This window comes from Gossypium raimondii, chromosome 2 (genome assembly GCF_025698545.1).
Source record: "Gossypium raimondii isolate GPD5lz chromosome 2, ASM2569854v1, whole genome shotgun sequence".
Classification (NCBI taxonomy): domain Eukaryota; kingdom Viridiplantae; phylum Streptophyta; class Magnoliopsida; order Malvales; family Malvaceae; genus Gossypium; species Gossypium raimondii.
The window spans coordinates 42,370,112-42,393,946 of NC_068566.1; the positions used below are offsets into that span (position 1 = coordinate 42,370,112).

The 23,835-nt window shown below is 35.2% G+C and overlaps 2 protein-coding genes and 1 long non-coding RNA gene across 4 annotated transcripts; 2 read left to right on the forward strand and 1 right to left on the reverse strand.

The window, feature by feature from the left end:
* Positions 1–7,000: 7,000 nt before the first annotated feature.
* LOC105788900 (calcium-transporting ATPase 1, endoplasmic reticulum-type) lies at positions 7,001–12,535 on the forward strand. Of its 2 annotated transcripts, none has more exons than XM_012615978.2 (9): positions 7,001–7,322; positions 7,525–8,964; positions 9,209–9,275; positions 9,374–9,495; positions 9,645–9,926; positions 10,014–10,391; positions 10,653–10,762; positions 11,023–11,251; positions 11,648–12,535. In XM_012615978.2, exons 2-9 carry the CDS (start codon positions 7,552–7,554, stop codon positions 12,230–12,232), a joined length of 3,186 nt encoding a protein of 1,061 aa, XP_012471432.1. In that variant the 5' UTR covers positions 7,001–7,322; positions 7,525–7,551; the 3' UTR covers positions 12,233–12,535. The 2 variants fall into 2 exon arrangements, with proteins under 2 accessions (XP_012471432.1, XP_052483513.1); XM_052627553.1 differs by having other exon boundaries at positions 7,001–7,310.
* Positions 12,536–12,909: 374 nt separating this feature from the next.
* Positions 12,910–13,479, reverse strand: LOC105788902 (histone H4). The gene has a single exon (XM_012615979.2). The coding sequence runs from the start codon at positions 13,410–13,412 to the stop codon at positions 13,101–13,103; it is 312 nt and encodes a 103-aa protein (XP_012471433.1). The 5' UTR covers positions 13,413–13,479; the 3' UTR covers positions 12,910–13,100.
* Positions 13,480–20,886: 7,407 nt separating this feature from the next.
* LOC105789884 (uncharacterized) lies at positions 20,887–21,763 on the forward strand. The gene is made up of 2 exons (XR_001132360.2): positions 20,887–21,053; positions 21,476–21,763. It is a non-coding gene; the product is annotated as an uncharacterized LOC105789884 (long non-coding RNA).
* Positions 21,764–23,835: the final 2,072 nt, after the last annotated feature.

Consider the following 23,835-nt stretch of genomic DNA (forward strand, 5'->3'; position numbering starts at 1 on the left):
GACTTGGTGCTAAAAAAGATTCTCCCCATGCAAAAAGATTCAAGAGGAAAATGGATGCCAAATTGGGAAGATCCTTATGTTGTAAAGAAGGCCTTTTTCCGGTGGGGCTTTGATCCTATGTGAGATGGATGGCAAAAGTTTGCCAAATCCTGTAAACGCAGACTCTGTCAAGAAATACTTCACTTGAAAGAAAAAGGGAACCAAAGTGAAAACCCGTAAAGGGCGCTTTGCTTCCAAAAAAAAACTTTGGAGAGGCCAAGGTGAAAACCCGCAAAGGGCACCTTAAGACCAAAGGGGGCTTAAGTTGAAAACCCAGAAAGGGTGGCTCAAGTATTGATCGAATTGGGGCATAAGGTGATTTGAGCAGATCAAATTTTGATCAGGGGCATGTGAAGATCTTGCTTTACCCGAACTAACAAGAAAGGATATACGACGTCTTGGAGCATTGACAGAGTATTGTAGATCTCCTAAACACATGTCAAACTCCGAATGGTCTTCAGAAAGTTTGTACAGAGAAATTCAAGCTGCGATAACTGGGGCACCTAGTTCTTATTCTATTTATATGTATATTCTTGAAAATACATTTTTTTTCTTTTTGCTAAGATACACATTCTCAATCCACTTCTTTGTTATCTTTCTTTCACTATCTTCGATGTTTTATTTCTTTTGAGTTATGATCAGAACCAGATTTATTCTTATTCATTGTTATAACCTTTTTGCAAATATGTTGTATGACCTAATAAAACTTTCACAAAGGAAGTTTTGCATATTACTCTGAAAGGTTTCTAAATAATAAAGGAGCCTGAAACAGGACTATTGTTTAGAACACACCAAATTTAAAGGTTGGAAATTTGGGAAGGAATAGTCTAAATTTAGACTTTCTCTTTGGATTTTTGTTGTCAAATGCGTTGATTGACAAAACGCCATGTTGGTGACAAAGCCTACACAAACAAGTAAGCAATAACCATCAGGCAATAGGAAGAGGTTACCTTGGAGAAGAGAGTCTTCATTTGCACATGAGTACGACACCTTGAGAATGGTGTAAGAAACCAGAACGATTTAGGTCCTGTATACTTGATTTGTGATAAGATAGGATTGAGATAAAAGCCACATATTTTTACCATTGGATTGCAGTGGGAGAATGATGGCACAAATTGTGCGCCCTAATGAATTAAACTTTGAGGTTTACAGTGGGGGCAACTTGGCTAAATGTTTCTTCAGAAAAGCCAGTCAAGCAAAAAGGGTGCTGTAACACGTCAGTCACAAAGCCTTAATAAACTTTGAGTAATGACAACCTAAGTAGGATCATTCTCGAAAAAATAAAATTATGTATTCATGCAAACACCATTCACATGTGTCTAGCTAGGAGCATTTGATTCATTTTGATCATGTCATCCTAACCATTAGGCATAATTAGGTTCATTATACAGGTCATATTCCCCAGAGAACAGGTCAGTGAATATTAGAGATCTTATCTCCCTGAGATTACAGCGGAGCAGATCGAAGACACTATCCTATCTCCCTGAAGTTACAGTGGAGCGGATTAAAATAAAGGATCTTATCTCTCCGAAGTTACAGAGAGTAGATCGCATCGTGTCTTATCTCCCGAGGTTACAAGTGAGTAGATCAAGAATTTCAGATCTTATCTCCCGAGATTACAATGAGCGATCGAAGACACTATCCTATCTCCCCGAAGTTACAAAGGAGCGGATTAAAATAAAGGATCTTATCTCTCGGGTTACAGAGAGTAGATCGCATCAGGTCTTATCTCCCTAAGGTTACAGTGGAGTCGACCGAAGAATTTCAGATCTTATCTCCCCGAGATTACAGCGGAGCAGATCGAAGACACTATCCTATCTCCCTGAAGTTACAGTGGAGCGGATTAAAATAAAGGATCTTATCTCTCTGAAGTTACAGTAGAGTAGATCGCATCAGGTCTTATCTCCCTGAGGTTACAGTGGAGTAGACCGATGAATTTCAGATCTTATCTCCCTGAGGTTACAGTGGAACAGATTGAAGCCAGAGATCTTATCTCCCTGAGATTACAGTGGAGCAGATCACATCAAGTCTTATCTCCTAAGCAGTAACGGATCAGACAAAAGAAACCAATCCTATCTCCCTGAGCAGCAGTGGAGTAGGTTGAAGATTGTAGATCTTATCTCTCTAAGCAATAGTAGAGCAGATCACATCCAATCTTATCTCCCTGAAGTTACAGTGGAGCAGACTAAGACCACAAACATTGCCCCCTTGAAGTTGCTGCGAAGAAGATTGAAGCTACAAGTCAATCTTTCTGAAGTGCAGTGGAGTGGATCAAAGCAACAAGACACAGTGGACTGGAACGAAGTTATTTGAAGAAGAGAAGCACCAAAAAGTCAAGACTCTGTGAGACCGAGCAAAATTGGCCCTTTTGAAGTCTTTGCTCTGTTCTCGTTACACGATAACGAGAAAAGAGGGGCAGCTGTACGGGCCCAATTTTACCCGGGCCTTAGATACCAAACACCAAACACAAAACACAAAACATAAACAAATTTAAAACAAAATCCCTAAGCCCAATTACAGATCCAACCCTGGCCCAAACTTAAAACGATTTTAGCAAAAAATCAAACCCTAGTCCCACCTCCACGCTCCTCCTCCCAAGCAACGCCCACGCCTCGTCCCAAGGCCTACCTGGCCACCTTGCACCAAAACGGCAAAAAGCTGAAACCTTCGCCTCCGTTGACTTCACCAGTACCTGCAAACAAAGCAAAAAAGGAGAACAACAAAGAAGAATAAAGAGCAATATTGGATAGAAATGATAAAAATAAAATAGGGAATAGAATAGATTTTTTTGGATTATCTGTTTATTTGGCTATAAAAGCCACCAAAATCTGTATTCAAAAAAGAGGAGGAACCGAATGAAAACCAGATCAAAAAAGAAAAATTCAAAAGGTTGATTCCAGTTCATTTTCTGTTCTTGTGTCCATTCTTTAGTTGTTCTTTATTTTTATTGTTTATATTTTATTTTATTTTCGTTATCTGTTATACTGTTCTTTTTAAACAAAAAAAACGACAAAAAGGGGTACTTGTTTGCTTCGAAAGCCGGCGTCGGTATCCATCTTCACCGTCGTCGGAGTCGTACACGCGGGGAGAGACTTCTTTTCCTTTCTTTCCCCTCTTGAGTGCGTGGTGGAGAAGGCCAAGCCTTCAGGGAAGCCGAAAGGAGAGGGCTGAAAAGCCCACTTCGCGCATCTCCGATCACCGGCCGTGGAGGCGGCGCGGCGAAGGCCTAGAACCCCAAAAGGTCGGGCGCTTGAGAGGAAGAGGAATGACCTTTTTCAATTTTTTTTCTTTCGGTGGCTGAAATGAATTTTTGAAAAAAAAAATTGGGTTTAAATAACCCCATAAAACGACGCCGTTTGGGCTTAGGGTTCAGAGACCAAAATGGCGCTGTTTTGTCTCTCGACCATGGTGACCCGACCCGAGGGGAGGATCCGCGTGTTTTTGCCTCTTGGATTATTTGCGCAATTGGTCCCCCTGATTTTGTGGTGTTTTCAATGCAGTTTTTCGCATATTTTCAATTTTGGCCTTAAATTTTTCTGTTGTTTCGATCTGGTCCTTAGACCGTGCGCTTGGATTCCGCTGGAACGGCGCCGTTTGAGTGACGTGGAATATTGCACGTTTGGTCCTCATCCTTTTGTAGCGTGTTTTAATTACCTTTTTTCATTTTATGATTTGGGCCTTTAAATTTATCCCTGATTTCGATTTAATCCCCTCCGTTTTTTTATTTTATTTTTCTTTATTTATTAATTTCTGTTTTGTTTATATTTTCATTTACCTTATATATGTGTATACATTACTTTAATATGTGCTTTTTTATTATATATTATTGTTAAAACTATTGTACATATTTATTATTATTATTTTACAATCTCAAGTATATATATGTGTGAAGAAGTTTTATGATATATGTATGTACATATTTTTAAATTTGTACAAGTATGTACATACACGTGTTTTATAATGTACATACTTATATTTTTACATTTTAGCATTTTATAATCTATATACATATACATGTAGATACTTATATTTTATAACATATATATTTTTCATATTTTTATAATTTTATGTATATACATACATATATAGTCCCTTTTTATGTACATACTTTTCGTTTTATAATTTTCACCTATTTTCCTTTTATGTTTGTTTATGTATTTATTTATATGCCCATTTTTATGCTTTAGTTTATTTATTTATTTATTTGCTATGGTATATGCATGATTGATTTATCTTATTATTCGTTTTTGTTCATTTTTTTTATTCATATTATCATGTTTATTATTCCATCATGCATATAAATATCATATTTCAAAAAAGGGGAAAATATTTCTAATTGATGCAATATTTAGCGTTTGGAAATTCGAGAAACATGCCCTAAGGTGCTGGGTGTCGATCTTTCTCGTTCAAGCAAACGGCTTAATATCTTTTTCAAAAATTTCAAAATAAGGTAATGTTCTGCGTTTGGAAATTTGAGGAACGTGCCCTAAGGTGCTGGGTTACGATTTCTCGTTCAACCAAAAGGCTTAATATCCTTTTAAAAATCTCAATATATGGCAATGTTTTGCGTTTGGAAATTCAAGAAAACATGCCCTAAGGTGCTAGGTGTCGATCTTTCTCGTTCAACCAAACGGCTTAATATCTTTTTCAAAAATTTCAAAATAAGGTAATGTTCTGCGTTTGGAAATTCGAGGAACGTGCCCTAAGGTGCTGGGTTGCGATTTCTCGTTAAACCAAATGGCTTAATATCCTTTTCAAAAATCTCAAAATATGGCAATGTTTTGCGTTTGGAGATTCGAGATAACATGCCCTAAGGTGCTGGGTGTCGATTTTTTTCGTTCAACCAAATAGCTAAATATCCTTTCAAAAATTATAAAATGAGGCAATGTTTTGCGTTTGGAAATTCGAGGAACGTGCCCTTAGGTGTTGGGTTCCGATTTCTCGTTTAACCAAATTGTTAAATATCCTCTTGAATTTTAATCTATGCTATTTGAGTTTTTTTTAAGGATCGTATTTTAAATTTCTTTAAAGTTTTCAGTTTTTCGACACTAAGACATTAAGTAATCAACTAGGTACCAATTTTGGGCGTATCGAGGGTGCTAATCCTTCCTCGTGCGTAACCGACTCCCGAACCCGTTTTTCTGAATTTCGTGGATCAAAATCGTTGTTTTAGTAAAATTAAATTGTTTATTAAAAACAACCACTTTTCAAGGTGATCCGATCACACCTTATCAAAAAAGGATTGGTGGCGACTCCCGTTTTTGTTTCATTTTTCAAAACCCAAGTTGACCCCGTTTTCATCAAAAAATGGTGTCAACATTATATTTTTTAAAATTTGTTGTATATAGTAAAATAATCTTAAAAAAATTAATATGGGTTGGGGCGGGCTTGGATTTGGCTTCTATAATTCGGGTCGAGCTTAAACAAAATTTTAGACTAATTTTTTGGGTCAGACCAAAACTCAAAAAATAGGCCTAAAATTTTATTGAGACTTGATCCAAACCCGGCTCAACCCACTATCAGCTTTACTTCCATATCAATAGAAACAGAAAATTTGTGATTTGACTTGTCATTTTAAAAAGTGCAAGTCATTTTTTTAAAAAATAATTGTTTCATGAGTATTTTTATTTTTATATAAAAATTAATTTTAATCAAGTTTAATGTTATTATATTGTAATAAATTCTTAATTTTAATTTCTAAAAATATTTTTTAAAAGATAACTTTTTTTCCAATGTTCATATATTTTCACATGTTATTTCCTTTTAATTTCCACGTGTTATTTCCTTTACTTTCCGATTTCAATATAATTTCTTTTTATCACAGGACGCTTCTTTGTTGATTGGCAGTCCAATCAACCTCGTTAATGTGCTTTAGGATGAGTTTGGATGGGCGATTGGATGCGGTGCGTTTAGCTTACATTTTGTTTCACGCTACAATATCGCTATAGTATCTAATCTCACCGCATCCAAACCCACCCTTAGCTGGAATATTGCGCCACCTCTCTTACCACCGCTTGCTTCTTCACCTATGAAAGGACCACTAAAAGAACAAAAGAGCCACTGCGTCAAGAACAGCAGCGACAAAGCCGGCTTTTGCTTTCGCTAGCTTTCTCTCTTCAACGCTTGACTTTCTGAACCCCAAATCCCTTCATCGGCGCCATAGGTTTCGTTGACTTGAGCTAGGAGCATACTGTTTATCTGAATCTGAAATAAGCAACACGAGAGAAGCTAACGATACCTCTTTAGGATCCAACGGCGAGCTAGAACATTACGATACCTCTCTAATTGGAGGGGAGGATCTGAAGGCAGCGATGGTGGACATTAATACTTGTAATTTTTAATTTATCAAAAAAATATAAAAGGAAATATACAAGTAATTATATCAAAATTGGAAATGCTTATTTTTAAAAATGTATATGATTTGACGTAAAATAATTTTTCCGTATTATTCGTAGTTGCAATTTATGACTGTAAGTGGAGCTTCCAAAACGAAACTTACAGCTAAAAGCTTGTTACATCTACAAATCATTATTTAACTTTCTATAAATTAAAATTTATTCTGGAATATATTCTATTTTTAATTATGAGTTTGATAAATATTATAATAATTAATTTTAATTATGATTATCCGAATATATTATAAGGAAATTTAAATATATTAATTGAAAATTTGATTATGTTAACACATGATTATATTATAATATAGTGTGAATTAAGAAAAAGGGTAAAATTATGTTTTTATTTAAAAATCATTTAATAAATATATTTTTGCAGGAGCAAACATCAAAAACAAAAGCTTGGAATAACAGAAAATGGGCCAAATTTAGTATATCTTTAAAAGCAAGGAATAGGAATAGGAAATTTAAGTAAATATTTGTATTGTACTACTAAAAAAAGTAAACTTTATTTTTGTAGTACTAGTTGAGAAGATTTGTTTTCCCTAACTGAAAGTGGAGATTCAGTGTGGGAGTGGGAGGCCACCATCGTAGTTTGTTTACGTGGAGATTTTGTATTAGTTAAAATCAATGTGGAATCAGTTTTTTCAGCGGCTGAATCGCTCTTCATAATCATCTCTATTTATTTGAGTTTGACTGTTTCCTTAGAAAGGAGGAATGATTTAGTAATAGCTGAGGATTCTGGGCTTTGATTAATTTATTTATTTCTACTCTGTTGATAAGAAGTTGTTTATCCATTAATGGGGTTCTGATTTCTTATGTGTAAAATGTAAAAAAGTGAAAACTTTTGGCTCAGTTTAACAACTATTTGGCATTGTAAGAAAAAGGGTATTCTTTGTTTTCTTTTCCTTTTTATTGCTTTCTTATTATCTCAGTGGGCGAAAAGATTGGTTGTGTTTAATTTGTTAGTGAGTTTTTTGTTTAATATACTTTGTACTGATCATGATGTTTCAAGTAAATTTCATTGCTTTTTAGTTCCAGTATGGAAGAAACATTAACAAAGTTTCAGCTTCTCTGATATTTATTGCAGAAATATTGTCAGTGACGTTGAATTTCAATGGGGAGAGGAGGGGAAAACTATGGTAAGAGAGAAAATGCAGGTGCTGCCTCTTCCAAGCAAGAAACTTTTCCAGCTTGGGCAAGAGATGTGAAACAATGTGAAGAGAAGTACCAAGTGAATCGAGAATTGGGATTACCAAGTGCTGAAGTTGAAAAAAGGAGGCAGATTTATGGATTGAACGAGTTACTGAAACACGAGCCGACATCGATTTTTCAACTGCTTTTGGAGCAATTTAATGACACATTAGTTAGGATACTGTTGGCTGCTGCAATCATATCTTTTGTTTTAGCTTGGTATGATGGTGAAGGAAGAGGGGAGAAGGAGATAACAGCTTTTGTGGAGCCACTTGTTATTTTCTTGATCTTGATAGTGAACGCCATTGTGGGAATATGGCAAGAAAGTAGCGCGGAAAAAGCATTGGAGGCTTTGAAGGAAATTCAATCGGAGCATGCCGATGTAATTCGAGATGGTAAGAAGGTCTCAAGTTTGCCTGCCAAGGAACTTGTCCCCGGAGATATTGTGGAATTGAGGGTTGGTGATAAGGTACCAGCGGATATGCGGGTTTTGAGTTTGATAAGCTCAACTGTAAGAGTTGAACAGGGGTCATTGACCGGGGAGAGCGAAGCTGTAAGCAAGACTGCGAAGGTTGTTCCTGAGAATTCGGATATTCAAGGGAAGAAATGTATGGTCTTTGCAGGAACAACTATGGTCAATGGCAACTGTATCTGCTTGGTCACTGAGATAGGCATGAATACAGAGATTGGAAAGGTGCATTCACAGATTCATGAAGCATCACAGAGCGATACAGATACCCCATTAAAGAAGAAATTGAATGAGTTTGGCGAGGTTTTAACATTGATAATCGGAATGATTTGTATATTGGTTTGGCTTATTAATGTGAAATACTTTCTTTCTTGGGAATACGTTGATGGTTGGCCAACAAACTTTAAGTTCTCATTTGAGAAGTGCACATATTACTTCGAAATTGCGGTGGCATTGGCTGTTGCTGCAATTCCAGAAGGTTTACCAGCAGTTATTACGACATGTTTAGCACTGGGAACCCGAAAGATGGCTCAAAAGAACGCACTTGTCCGGAAGCTGCCTAGTGTAGAGACTCTTGGTTGCACAACTGTTATCTGTTCTGATAAGACAGGAACCTTGACTACCAATCAGATGGCTGTTTCGAAGCTTGTTGCTATAGGTTCAAGGTCGGGCACTCTGCGATCTTTTGATGTGGAAGGGACTACATATGATCCTTTTGATGGGAAAATACTGGGATGGCCTGTTGATGGAATGGATGCCAATCTTGAAATGATTGCCAAGATTTCTGCTGTTTGCAATGATGCTGGTGTTGAGCAATCTGGGAGGCATTATGTTGCCATTGGAATGCCTACAGAAGCAGCACTAAAGGTAAAAGCTCTTTCATAAGTGAAACCCTTTTAGTTTGTGTAGTGCCGCATCTGTTTGAATAAACCCACTCTAACACGAAGCAGGAGCCGAAACAAATACTTCACTATGAACCTCTTTTAGTAGCACATTTTGAATTTTAATTATGTTCTTTTAGGTAATAGAACAGGAACACCTAAATCTCAGCATCAACGACTCCATTGTTATGTTTACTGAGGCAGTCCTATTGTGTTCATTTTCATTTCAGGTTTTGGTTGAGAAAATGGAACTTCCTGAAAAGTACGCTTCCTCTTCAGCTCCTGGGGATCCTCGACGTACGTTAGCTGGTCTATTTCCCATAATTTTATTGTATTTAGGTGACGATTTATATTTTGTACTGAGCTTTCTCTGTTGCTTTACTATGCTACACAAGGCTGTTGTCAAGTGTGGAACAAAATGGTGCAAAGGATTGCTACACTCGAGTTTGACCGTGATCGGAAGTCCATGGGAGTTATTATCAATTCCAGCTCAGGAAACAAGTCATTGCTAGTAAAGGTTTTTGATCTCTCTTTGCCCCGTAACATGGACAACCACTTATATTGCTCATGTTTCCTCTTCCAATATCTTTTCTCTTTAGTTCTGGTTAAGGTTTTATTTCAACATCCTTTCCATGTCACTATAACTGTGAATGCTTAATGTTGCAGGGTGCTGTAGAGAATCTATTGGAGAGAAGCTCTTTTATCCAGTTACTTGATGGCTCTACCGTAGAACTAGATAAATATTCGAAGGATCTTATTTTACAGGTTCTTCGTGAAATGTCCACCGATGCATTACGTTGCCTTGGTTTCGCATATAAGGAGGAGCTTCCGGAATTTGCAACATACAACAGTGATGAAGATCATCCAGCTCATCAGCTTTTGCTAAACCCCTCCAATTATTCTTCTATTGAGAGTAACCTTATTTTTGTTGGTTTAGTTGGGTTAAGGGTAGGTGTTGCTTCTGTTTTCATTTGTATTTTTTGTTTTCTTGCTTCAGTCTAACCTTTATCTGAACCATTCAAACAAAACTTCAAGGATCCTCCTCGGAAAGAGGTTCGTCAAGCAATTGAAGACTGCAAAGCAGCTGGGATTCGTGTTATGGTCATTACAGGAGACAATAAGAACACAGCGGAAGCTATTTGTCGCGAAATTGGTGTATTCGGATATCGTGAAGATATCACTTCCAGGAGCTTAACGGGGAAGGAGTTTATGGATCATCCTGATCAGAGAAATCACCTGAGACAGAATGGAGGTCTATTATTTTCTCGAGCTGAGCCAAGGCACAAGCAGGAAATAGTGAGGTTGCTGAAGCAGGATGGTGAAGTGGTTGCAATGACTGGGGATGGAGTTAATGATGCTCCTGCCTTAAAGTTGGCTGATATTGGAGTAGCAATGGGCATCACCGGGACAGAGGTATCCACCATCCATTTCTGTGTATTTATTATGGTGTCCATAAGGTTACTTGCATCTCTTTGTACATTGTCAGCTCTCCTCGTGAAGTATCACTTTGCTTGATGATTCTGAACAATACTTTTTATTGAATGCATATGCGGTATGCGTAGTGCTGCAGTTTATTCAGAATGCATATGATGGCATAGCTATACCACTTTATCCCGGTATTATGTTGACATAGAGTGAAAATTTATTCTAAACTTTCTGATGGATTGTTTCCAGGTTGCTAAGGAGGCCTCTGACATGGTGCTAGCAGATGATAACTTCAGCACTATAGTTGCTGCAGTTGGTGAAGGCAGATCCATTTACGACAATATGAAGGCTTTTATAAGGTCATTACTATTATGGTTTCTCTAAGATGTACAACTTGAAAATGAACTTCCAATGTTGTTGCATATCTTCAAGTTTTGTGCTCTTAATTTCAGTAAAGCATAAAAAAAATTTCCATCAACTCTTAATTACAAAGCTGCAGTTACTCAAGCCAGAAGCTAACTCAATGAAGCACATTCGTTTGATCATATCTTTCATTCCTTTTTCTTTTCTTCCAAAAATATTCGATCTCAAAATTTTTCTGCTTAAAATATAATTGCAGGTACATGATCTCCTCCAACATTGGTGAGGTTGCTTCCATATTCTTAACAGCTGCTTTGGGTATTCCAGAAGGCATGATCCCAGTTCAACTTCTCTGGGTTAATCTTGTTACTGATGGACCTCCAGCAACTGCTCTTGGATTCAATCCCCAAGACACAGATATAATGAAGAAGCCTCCCAGAAGAAGCAATGACTCATTAATCACTGCTTGGATCTTATTCCGCTACCTGGTAATTGGTTCTCTTCTCAATGTCGTCAATGCATGCGCCTAGGCATGCTTGTATCTAGTGCCTCAGCAATTGACAACAAAAGTACCTCAGACCCTTTCGGGTGAGGTGTATCTGAGCAGGCGCATGCCTAGTGCACTTAGGTCTGCTTTTTTGTCAATATCCGAGTATTTGACTACAGTCATGGACCATAAAGAAATCATGCATGCCGAGCCTAGCACTTTTTTTTGCGCTTTACACTCGAGGCAATATAAAGGTTTTGGTGCCAAAATGTACCTTGTGCCCTTGACAAATTGCATCTTCTCCTTTATTTCTCGAACCTTAATCAGTAGAACAGTCATTTATTCTTCTTGTTGACTGCTTAAGGTTCTACTTAACTTGCTTCCTCCATTGATGCAGGTGATTGGGTCCTATGTCGGGTTGGCCACGGTTGGGGTATTCATCATATGGTACACACACAATACCTTCATGGGCATTGATCTTAGTGGAGATGGCCATAGTCTGGTTACTTACTCTCAACTTTCCAACTGGGATAAATGCCCTTCCTGGGTAAATTTCACAGCATCTCCGTTCACAGCCGGTCCCCAAGTATTCAAATTCAATACAAACCCCTGCGACTACTTTAGATCCGGGAAAATCAAAGCCTCAACACTTTCCCTCTCCGTCTTGGTCTCTATTGAGATGCTCAATTCCCTTAACGCCCTCTCTGAAGATGGAAGCTTATTGACAATGCCTCCTTGGGTCAATCCATGGCTCCTTTTGGCCATGTCAATTTCATTCGGACTCCATTTCTTGATTCTCTACGTGCCATTCCTTGCTCAAGTGTTTGGGATTGTTCCCCTCAGCCTCAACGAATGGTTGCTGGTATTGGCAGTTGCTTTTCCAGTCGTTCTGATCGACGAGGTTCTCAAATGCATTGGAAGATGCACAACCGGGCCGTGGTATTCTCCTGCAACTATATCTATAAAGCATAAAGCTGAATGATTATACAGTAATTGTATTAACATTTAGAGGATCAAGATTAGAACTTCCGTGGATGCTCAATGTGCAGCATGCTTCCCATCATTGACCTATAGTGACCTATATGCTATAGGCTATGGGGTCAAATTAAACTATAGGCAAACTATCAGCTTGTCATGGTTCCGTAGTGCTATCTGTTGGGTGTCAAAGTGTTCTTTGTGAACTCAACAATATTAGACAACATCCTACTAGTGTGGTGTAACCTCAGTCTGTTAACTCGTAAGCTCTTGATAAAGCCAAAGCAGATCAACAATTTTAATTCTCCGATATCTTCTTCAAAACCCCATAAACCATAAAATAAGTAAATTCAAAACCAGAAACACATTAAAGTTAACAAGATGAAGTTCAAATATCATTCAAACCTGCAACTCGAAGCTTGAGTTTAAAAACACAAAAGCAATTAACAGATACCAACTTATAACTTCGTATAGCCCAAAATAAAAACCCCTAAGTTCGAACATTCTTGACAGTAAAAATTAAACAATTGAATGAGCAAATTAGAGCATCAAGATGACTTTCATATACGCTTTCAGTTTCTTTAGCTCCTAAATTTTGCAGACTTCATTTTCCTTTTGCAATCTCTTCATCAAAACACCGTAAACCAGAACTGAATTAAATTCAAAAGAAATAAGACATACAAATTAACAAAATGAAGTTAAAATTTCATTGAAATCTGCAATTCGAAGCACGAATTACACAACCCACAAAACAAACAAACGGGTAAACACCCCCTAATTACAACCCCTAACCCAAAGCTCAAACATTCTTGACAGCAAGACTTCAAATCCCCCCTAAGACACCACCATTCTAAAACCTAAACCCTAAATCACATTTAACCACCGAATCCATACAAAGTCCTGCCCTGCCTCTTGAGCGCATAAACCACATCCATAGCAGTCACAGTCTTTCTCCTGGCGTGCTCGGTGTAGGTGACAGCGTCACGAATCACGTTCTCCAAGAAGATCTTGAGAACACCACGGGTTTCTTCGTAGATCAAGCCGCTGATGCGCTTGACGCCTCCCCTACGAGCCAAACGCCGAATAGCCGGCTTCGTAATTCCCTGGATATTATCACGGAGGACCTTACGGTGACGCTTTGCTCCTCCCTTGCCCAACCCCTTGCCTCCCTTTCCTCTTCCTGACATTATGAATGCTAAACTGAAATCGATGGAACTTCTTTGAAGATATAATGAAAACTGGTGGTATAGTCTAAAATAGTCGAGGTATTTATAGGAGAACTGCGGAGTGTTATATTGGGAGACCGATCCGCGTGATATTAGTGATAATGAATTTCGGCCGTCGATTAGTTAAAATCAAGGGCGAAGATAAGAATAATCGACGCGGATCGATGACGTGCAATATTAGCAGTTCTTTTTGAAGCGCCTTTTGTTTTGCGAGTTGAAATTCGAAAATGAATTTTGGGGTAGAGCCTCTAATTTGGCAAATGGCAAATACATGTCTACTGGCGGCCAATATTTGAAAGCGATTGCTTGATATAAATAAAATATGGTATAATTGTGGTTTTAGTCTTTTTTTCATTATTTACATATTAAAGATATAATTTGGTTTATTATTTTTTATAATGATATTAATATCTATTCTATAATCTATTATCTATTTATAATATATATATATAATTACGAGTTTGAAAAAATTAAATTGATGAGATTTTTTTCATCCTATTATTAAATTCAATTATAATTTACTTTGTAATTATAGTTAAAAAATTGTGCTAATTTTAAAATAGAGTTATTATTTAAATGAAACTTTAAGTATAAAATATAAGGAAAAAGTTTTGACTTATGAACTAAATAATAAACTAAACAAAGAACAAAGAACTTTGAATTTTATTGATCAATTAGAATGTTTACAAAACTTCAAAAAGTCTATTTATAGGCGTATGAAATATAGCTTCTAATGATTCTTAGAGTCCTAAAGTACATCAAATATATATTGATAGACATTTACTTTACCAAAAAAAAACCCTAGTGAGACAAAACCTTGATTAAGGGAAAAAAAAATATAGTGCGTATTTACTCCTCCTCGTAACCACATCACTTAATATCTCATATTTTACATATTCAATTTTAAATACTAACTTTTCAAGCAAGCACTTTAACCAATTTTGTAAATCACGTTACATATTGCAATAAGGTGGAATTCTTGAATTTGTGTTGGATTATCCTTCTTCAGGATAAGTAGGATCAAATTATCGTTAACGAGATCTGGAAAGGCTCCTTGCTCTATCCACTTACAAGGGGTGTCAAAAAGTCAGTTCGATTAATACTCGAACCGAATTACCCAAAATGTAAAAAAATCTTAAACAGTTAATCGAACCAAAATTTATATGTTTTTGCCTTTTGATTAAAATAAATATAAAACATATAAAAATACATTGCTAATGTTCATTTCTTTTATTTAATAGTTCAAAAAACTTTAAATAGATTGAAAACAACAAATAAGACATTAGAAGCACTACATAAGTCTCAAGAGTTAACAACCAAACAATATATAAGTCTTGAAAACAACAAATATTTCGGTTAATTGGTTAATTCGTTAATTATTTGGTTTCGAACCGAATTAATCGATAACTAAATTTTTTTAAAAATCATTAACCAACGAAATAAATTCAATCACCGACTAATTAACCGAATTTTATCAATTCGATTAATTAATTCAATTTTACTGAACTGTGAACACCCTACCACCGACAACAATGAGTATATATCATTCCCAACAATAGACCAACAATGTTGGAAAAAAGCGCAATTCATTCCATCCAGACCCGAAACCTTGTTAAGGTGCATGCTAAAAATAGCTTGTTGAAATTCATCAGCGGAAAGGGAGCTAACAGGAAAACATTATCAGCAACATCAACTATAGAACTTATACCTTTAAAACAAGCCGTATAACCAACAAGAAGTACAGAAAAAAGGGTTTCAAAGTAATCAAGAATAATAGAAGACATATCATCACTGTTAGAGCACTGATTACCATTCGGGTTTAGTAACATATGAATAGTGTTCATACGCCACCGCTTGGAAGCTTGTGCATAGAAATACTTTGAATTAGCTTCACTATGTCGAAGCCAAAAGATTTTTGAACGTTGCTTCCAACGTATCGTTTCTTGATTAATAAGGTGTTAATCTCAGAGCGGACCTCTTGAAGGTTCATTAAGGGTACATTTGATCAACGAATCGCATCCATTTGACTCGTAAGCTCTTTTAACCGGCCCTTAGACCCATTAGGATCATTCGACTGCCAAGAACACAAGCTAGTACCACAAGCTAATATCTTATGCATGACATCACCCAAACTCATCCATTCCAACCAACCGCAATTGTCATGAGGCTAGACCTTTCATCTCGCAATCCGTGTGGCCTTAGGCGATCCGTTCGCTCCAAACTCGCCTAAGTCAGCCTTACGCTCAAAAGTGAAAAGTGAGGATTCTTTTAGAACTCCTCCAAGGCACCAATTTGTGTAGCGGAAGTGATTGTGCCAAAAGAAGCTACAAATGAACAATCAAAAAGCCAAAGAAAGAATGCACACAAAGTGTTTGAGTAAATGCTCAAAGAATTCTATTACTATTAAAAATTCAACTTACAATGGATGAGTACAAATGAGGGGAAGACTCTTTATTTATAGTTGACCTCCCCCAAAACTGACGGTCAAGATACATTTACATCGACGGACGAGATTAATCATATCCCTTGATTTTAGGGATTTACAAGATATGCCATATCAAATCAAATCTAATCTTTACAAGATATGATTCCCTCAATCTTCTAATATTAGTTACCAAATTAGCCTAAGTTGCCATATCTTCATTATCGGGCCAACCAGGCTTCAATCTGGCAGGCTTCCCCATCTAATCGATAGGCCTCCATGGGGTGCATCTTGTGCCATGGTCATGGGCTTTGCAGTTTGACCCGTGACACAACAACCTGCATAAACCACTTGTTCTCAAAACGGCAGTGATGCCCTATCCGCTCTGGAGCCACCTGAGAAGTGAAAACTTAATTGGGGAATGGTCAGAATAAGAACTAACTAAATTATATAACCTGTGGAACTGAAATATGACCGACCAAGAATGAGTACAGAAAGCTCGATCAAGCTGTTCCCGTACAAAAGAATCTGAACCCCAACCACTTTCCCACGTGAAATGATATCTTGTTAAAGGTATATCTCAACAAGCCCACAGTTCATAATGGTATCCCGAAACCCATCAAACCACGCAATCGAATAGTTACAACCACCATACTTATCAGTCATAGAAAGCATATTATTGAAATCACCTATACAGACCCAAGGTAAACTCGAAGTAGAAGCAAGGGACTGAAGCAAATCCCAACTAGCAGCTTTCCTATAAGATTCAAGGAAACCATAGAAGCTGCTGAGCTGCCAACTTCCCTAAGCTACATCGTCAACAAGTACATCAATAAAATTCCTCAAACAACTAATAACAGAAATATTTAAAACATTTTTCCAAAAAAGAACAAGCCCTCCACTGCAACCCTGCTGATCAACTCATAAAGACGAGTCGAACCGAAGGGTGATGCGAAGCTTTTCCAATTTATTATGATTTACCAGTGTCTTAGAAAGAAATAAAACATTGGGTTTATTTGAAAATACAAGGTCCCGAAGGGCCAAAACTGCTCGAGGATTGCCCACAGTTCCAAGCCATGCAGATTATTTAATTTATTATGAGGTGAAATAATATTATGACTACTTTTTTTACTATTTCAATTTAATATTATAGTTTTTTATTTTAATTCCATATTTGTATATTAATTTTAATATTATTATATATTATTTTAATATTATTTTTTCTAATTACTTAATATTTTACTATTGATTGTTTTCCATTTTTAATTACTTTTAAAATATCTTATTCTCTCAACTATTTATAAAAATTAATAGACTTTTATTATAAATTAGACCAAATAATCATTTAATTAGTCAATATATTTTCAAAATTGTAAATATATATTATTTAACAAATTAAAAATAAACACTTAAAATCACATGCAGTATATGTGACATTGGAACTAATAGATTTAAATTGACAAGATCATTAGTCATTGTTGTGAAAGTGATAATGTGATTTAAAAAAAAACTTAAACATTCTACCAACATATAAATTTATTATTGGCTGAACACACGATTAACTAGATTTCTACATAACTATAATTGTGTGATCAAATAACAGTAAAAAGAACAAGTGTCATCACTTTCAGAGGCATTTGGTTCAAGTAATTTAACCTTCCAATAGCTAATGTAAGATTCTAGAATAACACTCTTTCGGATGGATTTCAAGGGTTACCTTGAGCTTATAACCTTATATTCTCAATTGTTAGAAAAACTCGATTTAGAAATTGACTTCGTTGCATAGTAGAAAATTATTTTTTTTCCTAAAATTAAGCGAATATATTATTTATAGTAATAAACATTTTTTTTTCAAATTCGTACATGTATTTGGAATAGGCGGTCTAAGTTGTTTATCGGCTTGCTTAGAGTGTAGGCTCCAACTCACGAATCGATGAACACAATAAAAACTTTATTGTTGTTCTAGTGGTGAATTTCAACAACTCTCTATAGGCTAAAAACCAAAGGAAACTCTGTCAAATTTAAATTTTACTTGGAAAATAAATCCCACTAAATTTTAGCAAAGTATTGACGCTTAGTATCATGTATGTTTTTTTACCTAGCCTATGATCTCTATTTATAGAGAAAAACACAAGAATCTTAGTTAAATAAGAAGAAGCAAAATAATAATATTTTAATAGAAAATACACATGGTTCCCTACTAGGAATATGTATAAGCAATTACACCCTTTCTCTAGGAGCTAGGGTTGCCGCCCATCCTGTGTGAGATAGGCTATTAGGTTTGTCTTATCCGAACTTTTAATCAACTCATATAATTTACCCAACTCAATAACCAATTTTCTATTTTCTAAAATATTATTTAATTAATTAAAATAAATTTAATTAATTTTTCTAATTAAATTTCTCAACTCAATTATAATTGTGTTAAATTCATCACGACTTTATCGTACTAGAATCTATAAGCAAGTAAATTTAATTATCTTGTTCAACAAAACTGCGATGACTAATTAATTTAATTTCAACTTTGAACTTCAATTATTTAATTACAATCAATTAAATAATACTTTGAAAAATTAATTTAATCTATAAGTCATCTCTAGCTTATTGCGAGAAAATGCATTCACTACAAATAATGATAAACACGATCTATTTCTCTAATTCATCAATTTCATTTTATTCATCTCATTCATTCAAACGCAAACCGTCAAGGTTGTACTGAACTAGTAGAGGGACCAATTGAACATATATATAATCAGTACTCAAATAATTTTTAATTAAGTTTTGACTATTTGTCTATCAATTACAATGTTTATTTAATCATGAAGTCATTTCACTAAAGTACAATGACTGAGATTTTCCTTAAATCATTATGAAAACTATTCATCAAGTGCTTGTCCAATAACCTTGCGATATGTATGTTACTCTCATAGGACATTCTTGATCTCTTTGGGTTATTCACCCAGAATAATCCTATTTTTTCTCATGGTAACATTACATCTTCCTTCAAGAAAAAGTAAATCACTAACACAAAATAATTAAATCATTCTTCCTAGACAAATGACCAGTGGTCACATTACTTTTCTATCTATCATGTAATTCCAATGAGAGGATACAATTTACCCTTTTGTCAAACTATGAGTTCCACAATTGCAAGTAAAGCTATGTTATGCAGAAGTCATGTACCCAATGTATCAACTTTCGAGTCTATTACAAATTGAGCTCAAGCTTTCAATACATCAAATTATAAAAGTTACGTACACATAGTTTGTCACTTACTCAAGATTGAAGTCAGTCACGCTATAAACGTTGTCGAAACCATTTTTTTGAGATTTGAAAAATGGGTATCGATTTTGAAAATGGAAATGGGAGCCGCCACCGATCTTTTATTAAGGTGTGACCGGATCACCTTGAAAATAATTTTAGGTCTGCGAATTTTTGAGAAAACAGGTTCGGGAGTCGGTTACGCACGAGGAAGGGTTAGCACCCTCGTGACGCCCAAAATTGGTACCGAATTGATTGTCTAATGTCTTAATGTCGAGATTTTGAAAAGGTTTTAAAATACAATCCTTTTATTTTGGAGTTAAATTTGACTTAAAAAAAACTATGCATTTTGAGAAGGATATCTGATTGTTTGGGCCAAAAGAGAAGATCAAAACCCAGTAAGTTAGGGTTCGATTTCACTAAATTCCTAAATATCAAATATTGCCTTTATTATTAAAATCCTCGTCTCGAGAAAATAACATGTCATATCCAATGCGCTAGGATACAAGGTGTCGAATTCCCGAAAATGAGTTTTTATTTGAAATTTGTATATTTGAAAATTTTCGATTATTTAGATTCGACGAGGAAATTGGAACCCAATACGTTAGGGCTCAATTCTCTCGAGGATTCTAAACTTCGAGTATTTGAAGATTTTTGAGTAAATTGGTTTTGATATTTAAATGAAATGCAATTCTTTCGATGAATAAAGCGCCATGAAAAGTGTATGAATTTAAAATGATTTAAGATGTACGTATAAAAGAAATTATAATTCAAATAAATTGAAAATAAATATTATATATAAGAATTTGAGATAAATCACAATTATAGTTAAAAAGAGTTGTCAAATGGAATAATAATACCGAATAAATAAATAAAATATCATAATTTAAAAAACATATATTTGTTAATTTAAAAAATATTTATAAAAAGGGTAATGACATATAATATATAAAAATAAAAAGTGAGATACACCAAGGAGTTTTTTTAATACATTATGTATGTTTTAAGTATAGGTGGGAAATACAATAATAAAATTAATAATACACATTCATATGCAAAATAAACACATTTGATATATATTATATATACATATGTGTATAAAATAGTATTATAAGGACATTACTAATTTTTAATCGCAAAAGTATATGGATAAACATTTAAAAATGTTAATGAAATGTATAAATAACAATTTACACCAAATATATGCTAATATATTAGAATAGAAAAATAAAATAATGTATGTGCGTATATATGTGAAAATAAGCAACTATATATGCTGAGATAATGTAAATAATAATAACAATAGTAAGAATAACAAATTAAATGATTTTCAGCAAATATAATAAACAGAGGACGAAATTGATAATAAAACAATAAAGTAGGGTAAAATTTAAAACTAATAAAAGAAATGGGCCCAAATCGCAAAGCGCTAATGACATGGGGGACCGAAAGGGGAATATTCCCTACCCTCCAAAACGCCGCGTTGCGCGCTGGACCAGAATGAAACAAAAAAACAAAATATCAGACCAAATCGGAAAGAAAGAAAATGCTTGATTTGAAAACACTGAAAAAGGGAAGGGGCTGGCCCCGCAAATATCCCTCCCTACGCCAGAATGCGCGGGTCAAGCTGCACCTGGGTCGGGTCATCGGGTCGAGAGCGGGCCACCTGGCAATACGATGCCGTTTTGGGAACCACTGTTCAGGCCCCAAACGGCACCGTTTAAACCCCTTAAAATAGAGAAATAAAGAAACCCTATAGGGTTATTCAGCTACCGTAAAAAATAACGAAAAAGAAAGGAAAAAAAAAGGCTTCTCCTCTCTCAGCGCCGCTTCAACCCCAGCCGCGCAAAAGACCTCCGATTCCCCCACCCTTTTTCCGATCACGACGAAGAGGATGAGGGTACGGCTTCGCAACACAGGTAAAACCTCAAACTCTTCTTTCTCTTTTCGAACAACAGATAAAAGAAAAAAGGAAATCGGAGAATGATGAAAACAAGAAAAAAGCTTGAAAATCACCTTCCAAATCCCTTTTTTTTCTCGATTCCTCTGAATATTTCTGATTTTGTATTCAAATGTGTGTGTGTGTGTTCGTAACAAAGAAAACAAAAAGAGAGAAAAATAGTGAAAAATCGAAAAAAGAAAACCTCTTCTTCTATTGATTTTCATTTCTGATACAGTATATCTCCCTTTGTTCTATTACAATCGTGCTATATATTGAAAAAACAAAAAAAAAATCCCATTTTTCGCTATTTTCTTTTCTTTTTGTTTTTTTCGTGCTGCGTTGTTTGTCTGCCTTTGTTTTATTGTTGCTTTGTGCGTCGTTTGTTTGTGTCTGCTGCAGGTACAGCCGTACGGAGGAGCGTGGCGTGGAGGCGCGCGTGTGGAGGCTCGTGACGTGGCTCGGTGCGTACGAAGGCAGAAGCTGGGTCCTGGTTGCTACGGCGCTAGGATCTCCTAGGGTTTTCTGTTTGTGATTTTTTTATTTTGGGCTTCAATGTAACTAGGCTAGGTTTCTGTAAACGAGCTAGGGATTTGGGTCTGATGTACTTGGGTTTATCTAGGCTTGTTTTTATTTTGGGTATTTAGTTGTAAAAAACTGAACATTTTATTTATTTATATATTTTTTTAATATTTGGGCTTGGGCTGGGCAAAATTTGGGTACTACAAACGTCACAAGTAAATAAATCCATAAATGGATCTAGGATTTATTTTACTTAGGTCATGTCCAATGTATTTCTAGTCTAAACAATTACATTTATGTCTTTATTTTCTGGGAGTCATTTGCTCCGATACCGAAGACAAGATATCTCCCTAATTAGACTTGATAGTGTTGAGATCTAGTGCTTTTAGTGTAGTATTTCTGTTTATACAAGTACTCGTATTTTTTGAATAAATTGTTTTAATAAAATATCTATTAGTTACATTAATATCCTTTATACATTTTCCTCAACGGGTTTTGCACGCAAATCAAAATGAAAGTAAATATTGTCTCTATGATTATCTAATGTTTAACTAATACTAAGTGGTATTACGTGGTCGGATCGTAACATTGAAAGACAACTTATATTAGTAAATAATCTAGACATGTCCTTAGTCTAATAAAAAATGAGCAAACCGATTCAAAGACTAATATGTTATCTATCAAGTCCAACTAGGAAGATACATTGTCTTGGGTATCGAAGTGGTTAATTTCTAGAAGATAAAGATATAGATGTGGCTGACTGGATTGATAGTACATCAAACATGAGCCAAGTAATATATATCCTATATCCATTTATGGATTTATTCATTTGTAACACTCATAGTGTAGAATACCTTAATCTTGAGTTGATGATGGACTATGTATGCATGCATCGTATATTTTTTTGTAAATGAAAGCCTGAGTTCAAATAAAAAAGGAATCGAAAGTCAGTACTTTGGGTATACGACTTCTGTAGTATGTAGCACCATTCCACAATAGTAGAATTCATAACCCAACTAAAGGATAAATAATATCCTCTCCTCGGCATTACATGATAGATGAAAAGTCAAACTTGAGCATCAGTCATTTGTCTTTGTGATAAATGATTTAATTACTACTTGATGATAATTAACTTTTCATGAAGGAAGGTATAATGATTACGATGAGATAAAATAAGATTACATTGGGAGAACAAATTTATCCCAAAGAGATTAAGAATATCTTATGAGAGTAATACACTTATGATAAGATCATTGGATGAGCACTTATTAAGTAGCTTTTGTAATGATATATAATAAGGGAGAGCTCAGTGAAGATACTTTAGTGCAATGGCTTCATGACCAAATAATATTATAATTAATAGGCGAAAAGTTGAAACTTAATTATAAATTATTTGAGCCCTAATTATATATGTTCACTCAATCCCATCAATCCCTCCGCTAGCTTAAGATAACTAGAAACAAATTGCATGTAAACCAATGAATGAAAATGATAAAGTAAGAGAAATAGATAGACCTGTTCATGGGCTGAGCCACCTGGCCTGGCCCGAAGGCTGGCCCGAAATGTAGGAGGGTTTGGGCAAAAATATAGTCTCGAAAAATATGCTTGGATAAAAAAATAAATCCCGAAAAACGGGCTGGGCCTCGGGTAAGGTATTTTTTGCCTGAGACCGAGCCGACCCGAATTCACTAAATGACAAAAAAAATCTATTTTTTGTTTTTTAATATTATTTTCTTATTGTTTTCTCCCTATTTTAGTACCATTTTACTATTATGTTGCTATAATTTTGTTGTTATTGTTTGGATATTATATAAAACTTATTTTATTGTTAATTTTGTTATTATTTTAAAGACATCAGTTAATTTTGTTATTATTTTAGAGGCATTTGCTTGTTAAGTTGCATCTATCTTAGTGTTATTTAAGTATACATATTTTTTAAAATTTCTTTTCAATTTCTTAGGAAATATTTATTTTGATATTTTTAGTATTTTTGATGTATTATATATATTTTAAAATTATATAAAAATAATATAAAAATTAATATAGGCGGGTCGGGTTGGGCCCGTATTTTAACATTTTTATTCGGGTCGGGATTGGGCAAAATTTTAGGCTCTTTCGGGTCAGGTTCGGGCCTAGCAAATGGGCCTAACTTTTTGGTTTAGCCCGGCCCGGCCCATGCACACCTTTAGAAATAGATCACATGTATCACTATGTGCAATGAATGTGTTTTCTCGCTAAGT

What these genes read in the sequence shown, in the direction of transcription:
- LOC105788902 (XM_012615979.2), bottom strand. Translation starts at nt 13,412, where the DNA reads ATGTCAGGAAGAGGAAAGGGAGGCAAGGGGTTGGGCAAGGGAGGAGCA.
- LOC105788900 (XM_012615978.2), top strand. Translation starts at nt 7,552, where the DNA reads ATGGGGAGAGGAGGGGAAAACTATGGTAAGAGAGAAAATGCAGGTGCT. An exon ending in AATATGAAGGCTTTTATAAG is followed by an intron (nt 10,763 to 11,022) that starts GTCATTACTATT and finishes ATATAATTGCAG; the next exon opens with GTACATGATCTCCTCCAACA. An exon ending in GGATCTTATTCCGCTACCTG is followed by an intron (nt 11,252 to 11,647) that starts GTAATTGGTTCT and finishes CCATTGATGCAG; the next exon opens with GTGATTGGGTCCTATGTCGG.